The sequence below is a fragment of the Macrobrachium nipponense genome, chromosome 11 (genome assembly GCF_015104395.2).
Source record: "Macrobrachium nipponense isolate FS-2020 chromosome 11, ASM1510439v2, whole genome shotgun sequence".
In the NCBI taxonomy this organism is placed as follows: domain Eukaryota; kingdom Metazoa; phylum Arthropoda; class Malacostraca; order Decapoda; family Palaemonidae; genus Macrobrachium; species Macrobrachium nipponense.
The window spans coordinates 49651534-49660430 of NC_061087.1; the positions used below are offsets into that span (position 1 = coordinate 49651534).

The following is an 8897-nucleotide window of genomic DNA, read 5'->3' on the forward strand; positions in this document are numbered from 1 at the left end:
GTGATGTAGGCTCTGTTTCCCGGAGCTGCGGCATCGGCTCGTCTCTCATAGCGGCCTGCATAGTCGGCTCCGTCACCTTCGTAGTGAACAGGATGGGTGTTTCTCCGTCCACTACGAACATTGTGAAAGTGTTCTTAATTGCTTGGACCCTGGTATTTACACAGTCCCAATCCTCTAGGCTTCTTAGCCAATCTCGTTGGGCTTGATCCTGGCCAAAGATCACCGTCTCCTTAGGGATCTTATCTTCTCTCCTCATGGCAGCCTTCGTAAGGCGGGCATAACCGATGAAGGGGGTTGCAAATTTGCTGGGTGAAACTCGAAGTCCTCAAGCCTTCGAGTTCCACAGTCCGCCAATGTCAGCATCCTCCAGGGATTACTCGCCGTGTAAGGAGGGAGAGTATTGTAGTCCGGCATGGCTTGGGCTGCCATGCCAGGCTGTGCAAGACCTGTCGCGGGGTTTTCACAGAGACCTGCTATGAGGTTCTCCTGAGTGACCAGCCTATCCGAGATAGCCCGGATTGACTGGCCTGACTCCTCCAAGGAAGAAGAGATGTGGGAAAGCATTTCTTGGAACTTGTCCTGAACCAAGTTCCCTACTATACTACCCATTTGCTGCATAATGTTTGCAGTAAATGAGTCCGTGTCAAAGGGAGTAGGTTCCTGCTTCTCCCTGGTAGTCTTAGGACAAACTCCTGTTGAGGTTGAAGGCTCAGGGTTGGGTAGGAACTGAGCCTTGTCCTTAGAAGACTTTGCTCTGGAGCCCTTTGAATGCGAAGAAGTCCTAGGTTTTTCTCCTCCGGGATGGTAAGCCGGAGATTTCTGAGAGCCACCCGAACTAGACTTCTTAGTCTACCGTCATGGGCTCGAGGTCTAAGTTGAGAGCCGCTACTTCTTCCATCACTTCTTGGCTACCCGGCTCCTCCACAGCTAATGCCACCTGCTCCTGAATGGTGGCGATGTAAGGGGTCGCCGCTTCTGGGTCGACGTACGAAATCGGTTTGCAGCCGGGGAAGACAAGAGCAGCCATCTTCTTATCCAAGATGTAAGGCTGCCCCTTCATTACATTCTGACCAAACCCGCCAACCCAGGCCTTCAGGGTGGTTTGGGCGGCGTCCTTGACTGCTTGAGCAGCCTGAAAGAGAAGGTCAGGATTAAAACTTAAGGCTACTTAAGATTAACTTATGATATTAACAGTATATGATATATCACTCAAAAAGGCTTGTATATAGGCCAATAAATCACATGTGAGAAGGCTTGGTATCCGGCGATGTACTTACTCCGGAGGACACCTGGTCCACCAACTCGTGACATATGGTGCAGCTCTCATGGTGCCAGACAGCTAGCTCACCAAAGCGGATGGCACAAGTAGCGTGGGTCCGGCAGACCTCGTGCCCACAGGGGTCCTGGAGGACGGCGTTGCAGCCCGACTCCTGGCAGTGGGTGGCCTGTAAGTGAAACTATACAGGAGTACTTATCAACACTTAACTAGTTGGACTAAGTCCATAAAGTGATATATCATAACATCGGAGTGCACCAGAGTTACTAGATATTTTATGGCTTGGTTCTCCTGCCTTGTAATGTGGTGGGTGTCCGATAGAGTTGGTAAAACGGGAATCAGTGTGTCCCCGGTGTTGCTGGAGGACAAAAAATTCACCGAAACAGAAGTACCTAATCTATACGCCGGAACGAGGAGTACGAGAACGGTAGGGGAGGAGCAGGATGGGACCAGCAATTAATGGCGGGGGGGATGACTCCGCCGTAAAATAGTATTAGAATAAGTAGGTGGTGAACCCGGGTGGTGAGCGGGGTCTCCGCCGACTTAGCTAAGATAAAGGATGTATAACAATAAACGTAATAAATGTAAACATGCAACAGGTAAAATACATGGTGGAGCTCCTCTACAGTCACCAAACTTAGGGGCTGGCGGTGCCGGAGCTCCTATCCACCGGAGCGGGAAGGATGGTGACTCGGGGTGAGAGAGAGCTCGGCTCGAGAACCATGGAGATCCGAGCGCAGCCGAGCCTGGTGGCCAACCGAGGCTCGGTTGAGCAGGGAAACCCCTCGTCACGGGGGGAGAGTGGTGCGAGCCGAGCCAGCATCGCGTGTCCCCCTACTAACTCCCGTATCCCCCCCATAGAGGGGGGGAAGAAGGAAGGGAGCTCGGGTCGGTTGCCAGGAACAACGTGAACGAGCAGATCTCCCTCCCCCTAGAGGGGGGAGGAAGCGTGAGGGACTGACGCTGGGTGGCTCACGGTGATCGCCTGGCCTCGTCGCGGACGTGGTGGGAGCCACCCGGTGAGACAGACCAAGCGGTCTGAGGTGGCCTAGGCCACCTCGAACCGTCTCGAAAGGCATGAATACAAAAACATCCTATCAAAAACACGGGGGGAAGGAAGAAAATCGAGGATAAGAGAAAGAATAGTCCTGGAGAAGCTAGGTCGGGCCAACCAAGGAGGGAGGACGACTAGCAACTCAAAGCAGCTGGCCTATGCTGATACGTAGGAACGTAGGGCGGTGGCCAGGGTGGCTCAGGACCAAAAGAAAGGACGTACGTCCTAAGGGAACCTATCATAGACCTAAACACAAAGGAACATGCATGCACGAACTCTGAGCTAATAGGAGCGATGTAGGCTACGAGCTCGTGAGAACTCAAGGAAAACCCCCGTGTAAAGATATGTATAAAATAACACATCAAAAATGCAAAATCATAATGATAAACATGTACTGCTAAAATATTCGAGCACAAACGGTATAGGGGACCGAAAGAAGCACAAAATAATGAAACACGTGGGAGCGAGCTGCGCAGGGCGACTCGGTAACAAAGCCGTCGGGACGCCGTCTTCATAACCGAAATAAAATTGGTTAAGCGGGCCCCTGCTCAGCTAAAAATACATGACACACTTCTAGCAGCACTTAACTTGGATGCAGTGATGGCTTGACGTTCCATGGTGATGTAAAATCCTAAAAGCGAGCACAAAACACAGAGCGAGAAAAACATGTGCATGTGCGATCTGGGTGGTGCTAACGAAAAGGATGACCGGTAGAGGCGCTGGTAGTAGTCGTAGCTGGGAGCGGGCCTTGTATCGGCCCCTCTCTGGTAGAGGGATTTCGAAGAGGGATGAATCTAAATGGTAAGAAACCCGTGGTAGTGGTTTCACTCGCCCCAGAAACCATACCGACACCTTTTATATAAGGTGAGTGAGCCAGAATATTCTGGCATTTCCATTTTAGCTTTTTTCTCTGGTATGTTAGCATTAATTTACCTTAGAAATGTGTGCTAAAAGGACATTTCATGTAGCGACACGGGCTGAGCCCAGAAAAGTACTTAGTATATGAGCATAATATTGAAACATATCTTTGTGTAACTGTCTGTATGAATGAGTATTACACACATCAGAGAGGAAGCAGTGCCTCAAAACTGGGATATACAGTCGACCTCTGCATATTTGCTGTTCTGGATTCACTGCTTCACCTACTCACAGATTTTTATTTGGAACGTATATCCACATTATTTGTGGAAAATTTACGTATTTGTGGAATTTTTCACGATAAAACTATTAAAATAGGCAAGTGTAAGCATTTTTAGGGGTGTTTTTGGTGTTTGAACTATTAAAATAGGCAGTTATAAGCATGTTTAGAGGGATGTCAGGCATTTGCAGGTTTCAGCTATTCACTAAGGGTTGTGGTCCTTATCCACCACGAATCCAGGTGGTCAACTGCAGTCCATTCTAAAATTTGAAAAATTTATTATTTTCAGTATTAAGCTACAAAGAAATATTAACTATTTCACTTTCTAAGTATGCTCACATGAGTGGAACCAGAAATTATTACATTATTTTTTGTGATTATTCAAACATATTCTTCTGGTTCAAATAATAATGAAAAGGTTTGAATATACTGTATGGTACCAAGCAAAAGTGACAATAAATAAAAATTAATAACATTAGGAACTGCCAATAAGTAGCTAAAAGGCTAACCCAATAAACAAGGAAAGGAAAGTGTTCTGAAATGTACCCTCATGCAAGGAAAAAAGCTTGAGACTATTGAAAACAAAAGTGTGATAACATAAGTTGATATTGTCAGCAACTTGTCCCTGTAACTAGTCTTGGCATTAGGATAACCAAGCGGGCTCAAATGGTGAGCCAAGTAAAACTTGAAAGGAGGGGATGTTAAATGCCCCTTATACTAATAATGTTAGTGCTGGCTAAAACTTTTTCCTCTTGCCACAGTTACGCTTTGGCTGAAGCAAATCTTTAGTCGTTCAGACTTTGAAACATGCATGTTTTGTTTTTCTTTTGGTGTATTATAAAGACTCCACTGCCATCAAACATAATACACTGTCTATTATGGTTTTGGAAAAACTACTTTAAAAACATTTTTTTGTAGCAATACTTCTGCAAATTTATTAAAATCTAAGTAGAAGAGTGTATCAGATGATTTCTTATTGTAAATTTTGTATTAGGTTATGTTTTAATAAAAATTATGTTCTCCCCAGATTTTTGAAAGGATGTGTATGGCGTTAGGAGGCCGCGTAGCAGAGTCTTTAGTATTCAACAGAGTTACTACTGGTGCCCAAAATGACCTTGAGAAAGTCACAAAAATGGCCTATGCTCAGGTAATGGTAATTTTCTTTTATTCTCCATTTGCTATCACCTCTTGATCATTATGCTAATGATTTTATTCAGTAGCCTATGTAATGGCCACATAGTTCTTTAGCCCAAAGGCATCAAAGTACATGTTAGCATGCTATGGATGTGTGATAAAGCAGTCAGGCACAATACCTCTGACAGGTACATCTGCCAATATCTAGAAATATGGCACTGTGCCAAATGTTGCACTACATGGGGTCAAATGACTGATAGGCAAGAATATTGGTACTTGGCACTCTACATAAGCAGAGCTCGAGTCAAAAGGAAAGGCCTTGATAAGGCATGAAGGAATGTGAAGAATAAACTGAAAAAGGGAGGGGGAAGGGTTGCAAGAAGAATTAGTTACAAAACTGATTAGTTACAAAAGTGATGAGGAAATAATACAGAAAGAGACCTGGCATCCTTCTCTGGTTAGGGGTGCCAGAGTTCTCCTTAAATATGGCACTCTGCCAAAGGGTACAAGTGTGAGGAGAATTCATTGACTTTCTGAAGCTAATTGGAACGTCTATGCCTGTTGTTGTTCTTCCTTCCTAGTCCTCCCTGTGGCCTGTATTTCGACTTCAGAACAGAACGTGAGGGAACTGGGTCTTGTGAGGATATGCAAGTGCCATCTGTCCCGGCTGCTGCGACAACTGGAGCAAAGGAAGGTCTTACAAGCTTGTATACAAGCCATTGCTGTTGCTTGGGTTCATTGGCCAGTTGAGATGTGGCAGAATTATGACTCGAGGGTTGATTTGTCGGTGACTGGGGAGATCTCATCTTTGGCGTGAGCAGCTCGCAAGTTAGGATGATTGACTGAGGCTTGGGTTGCAAGGCAATGCCTTGGGGTGAACTTTCGTTGTGGTCATGAGAATCTAGTTGGATACCTGATGACCCCTTTCAACGGCACTGGTAGTGGTGCCAAACCGGGGGTCTCCTGGAGGGAGATTAGATACATGCTCTGGCACTGATTCTAATGCAGGTCCAGGTGCAGGAATAAAAATTTGAACGGGCTCGACGTCCCTAACTGATGGAGCATGGCACTGTCCAGGACCCTTAAGACAGCCTGGCAGAGATTTGGAGTCACAAGGGGGCCTAATAGAGAGATCTATGGTTTGCTGTAGCACTGGCACAGGTCCTGACACAGAATATGCAGATGTCATTGGCTCTCCACTCTGAATGGGTGCAGCCTGGCACTGCTCAGGGCATGCAGAAGTAACTTTGGGATCTCTGGAGGAAAGATCAAGGGAGTGCAAACTTTGGGATCTCTGGAGGAAAGATCAAGGGAGTACAAACTTTGGGATCTCTGGAGGAAAGATCAAGGGAGTGCAATCTTTGGAGGAAAGATCAAGGGAGTGCCTTGGCACTGGGACCGAGTTGGAGGTAGGTCGCTCGGTATCTTTTATGCCTGAGAAATTGTTTGTTGCAGGGTTCTGACCCTTGGTCTGCCAAAATTTGGTAGGGGACTTAAAATCTTACCCCAGGAGGATGTCAAAACCTCTAGGAATATGTCTTGCTATTGCAAATGTACATTTTTTGGATTAGAAAGGTCTTGTGACTCTCAGTTGAACAGAAGGGAGTATCAAGTTCACATGGTTGATACTTTGTATTGTGACAAGTCAATTTTAGCCCCATTGGGCTTTACTATGGCTTCTTTCCTTATGAGGGATATTTGTGTGCCAGTCATCAAATGCTGTGACCTGATGTGTGGGATAGCTACCTCGAGGAGGTGCCACAGATATAGGACCTTTGGCTGGAGAGCCAAGAAATTTAGGGTTTGTGACCACCAAGGTAATGGGGTGCATATCCGGTTTACTGAGACATTTCACCTATGAAGATGAGTGCCCATTCACTTGACATGCAGCACTATAACTGCTGCTATTATCCTTCTTTGACACTGTCCCAGATGAGGGAGCAGGCTTATTATTCTTTGCCCAAGATTCAGGGCCAGTTCTGTTCTGGGTATTCCTATTTTGTGGTTTAATGTGAGCTTTCTGCTGATGCTCAACTTTCAAATGGCACTGTTCAATGAGGTGCCCTGATTTTAAACGGTACTCACACACTGGTTTCTTTGGGGGCTGCCCATTTTTGATAGGTGGATGAGTTATTTGAGGTGTGCAATGAAGGGTATAATTTTTGTCCTTGGAAACTAAGATGAGGATGGTTGGTGTCCCAGCTGTCAGCCCAACAACAGCACTCTGTCACCGTTCTAGAAGCTTTATTGCATAGATGGGTAGCGAGAGCTGGTAGGGCATATAATAGAAAGTCCTCCTGATGGAAGAGTTTGAGGATGGCCTCCACACTAGTGCCTTTAAGAGAGTCTAGCCAGTTTTAAAGCTTGGGTCTTTTTGAAGATCCACTTGGACCATGTTTAACCTGATTCCTTTGGCATGTTTCTCCACCGTGGCCTCCATTTGTTGCGAGTAATTTCAAAGGCTTTATAATGGCTTGGCAGATGAGGTGAGGTCTCCTTGGTCCTGTGGCCAGAGAGCATTGAACACAATTCTCACCCTTCCCCTCAAGGTGCTTCGCCATGATGAGAGGCACTTCATCAGAAGAGGGCTCTTAGGTCATCAGGATCCTCTCGACATGGTCGAGCCAGGCTTCTGGTTCCTCTTCATCCCATTTCTGTAGGAGGGTGCTGATACTGCTGAGGGTCGAGTTTTGAGAGGTAGTCATATTGGGTTACGCCCTCCATTATGGGCTGTCATTGCAAGCTGATGCACCCTCTCTGCTCTTTCTGCCTCTTTTAATTTCTCCTTGGCTAATCTCTCCTCCTCCTCTTTTCTTTTTGCTCTCTCTCTCTCTCTCTCTCTCTCTCTCTCTCTCTCTCTCTCTCTCTCTCTCTCTCTCTCTCTCTCTCTCTCTCTCTCTCTGCCTTGGCAGTGTCTACATTCTCTTGGACCCAATCCTTCATAGTTTGAACCTAATATTCCCAAGTCCTTCCTAGATTCCATGTTGAATTTTAAATCTCATTTTGGTGGGATCTGGCTAACTTAGTCATTTTGAGATGATGGCTAGATGGTTTCATGACCTTTGTGGTATAACAATAAGTACTCAGGACATAGTGAAGGGGCCAGTGGTGGTGCTAGGTGCAAGTGGGTGCCCCTTAGGTTGAGGTAGCATTGGCACTCAGTCTGATTAGGTTCTCTTGAGTGACCTAGGTGTGTTCATCATGAATGACATTACTTGTTGTGTGGAACTTAAGATCGCGCTAAAAGTGATAATTCATGTGGTTTCGAAGCACTGTAGAACTAGGTTATGCTCGTATTGAATGGCTTCAATAGGTCTGAAATGGCTCAAGTTGGTTTGTAATGAATGGATTCAGTATGTTTGAAAAGACTGAAGGACATTCGTAACGAACGGATCCCCTGTGTCTAAGAAGACTCAAGGTTGTTTGTAATGAATGGATTCAGTATGTTTGAAAATACTCAAGGTTGTTCGTAATGAACAGATTCAATAGGTCTGAAAAGACTCAAGGTTCGTGGTGAACAATTTTAATATGCCTGACAAAACTCAAGGTTGTTCGCAATAAGTGCATTCAATAGGTCTGAAAAGACTCAATGTTGTTCATGGTGAAAAATTTCAATGTCTGAAAAGACTCAAGGTTGTTTGTGGTGAATGGATTCAGCATGAAAACAACCATAAAATCTGTTCTTTCACGCCCAGCATTTTTTTTATAAGAATACTGTTTTCTCCACTATTATTTGTGGCAGAGTTTATCCATGTTATAGTCATTAGCAGTGAGAACATTGTTTTCTCAGTTTCAGCTACAATTGCAGCTTAAACTCACTATTATTTGTGGCAGAGTTTATCCATGTTATAGTCATTAGCAGTGAGAACATTGTTTTCTCAGTTTCAGCTACAATTGCAGCTTAAACTTAGCTGTACTTAACTTCTGTGCCAATATTTTCTCCATAGTGACTAAATGTACGATGTAAAGATATATCAGTCCTATTCTACTTAAGTATTGTCACTTGTAACAAAATTATGGTAATTATTTACTTTCATACAATGGCTGAAATGCAAGCAAAACATTATTGTTACCAGATTCGGTTCGGTTATTGTAGCAAAACAATTGTTTTCATTTAATTGTCGATGGCTGTACCATTTAAGCAACGATTATAATGTTGCCAATTATATTTTTATCTTTTGCTTTTTCTAACTTAATTAACTAGAAGATATGGTAAATAAAGAGATGGAGGAAACATTAGTATTCTGAAAAAAGTTACTTTTTCTCTCTCGTTCATTTTAGACCAAGATTTACCT

The 8897-nt window shown here is 44.7% G+C and overlaps 1 protein-coding gene across 1 annotated transcript in view; it reads left to right on the forward strand.

The window, feature by feature from the left end:
• Window positions 1-8897, forward strand: part of LOC135205772 (paraplegin-like) — a gene marked incomplete in the record, with an annotated part of 592202 nt that overhangs the window by 502011 nt on the left and 81294 nt on the right. The window contains 1 exon segment of the mRNA XM_064236914.1: window positions 4496-4615. Within this exon segment, the coding sequence (XP_064092984.1) occupies window positions 4496-4615 (120 nt within the window).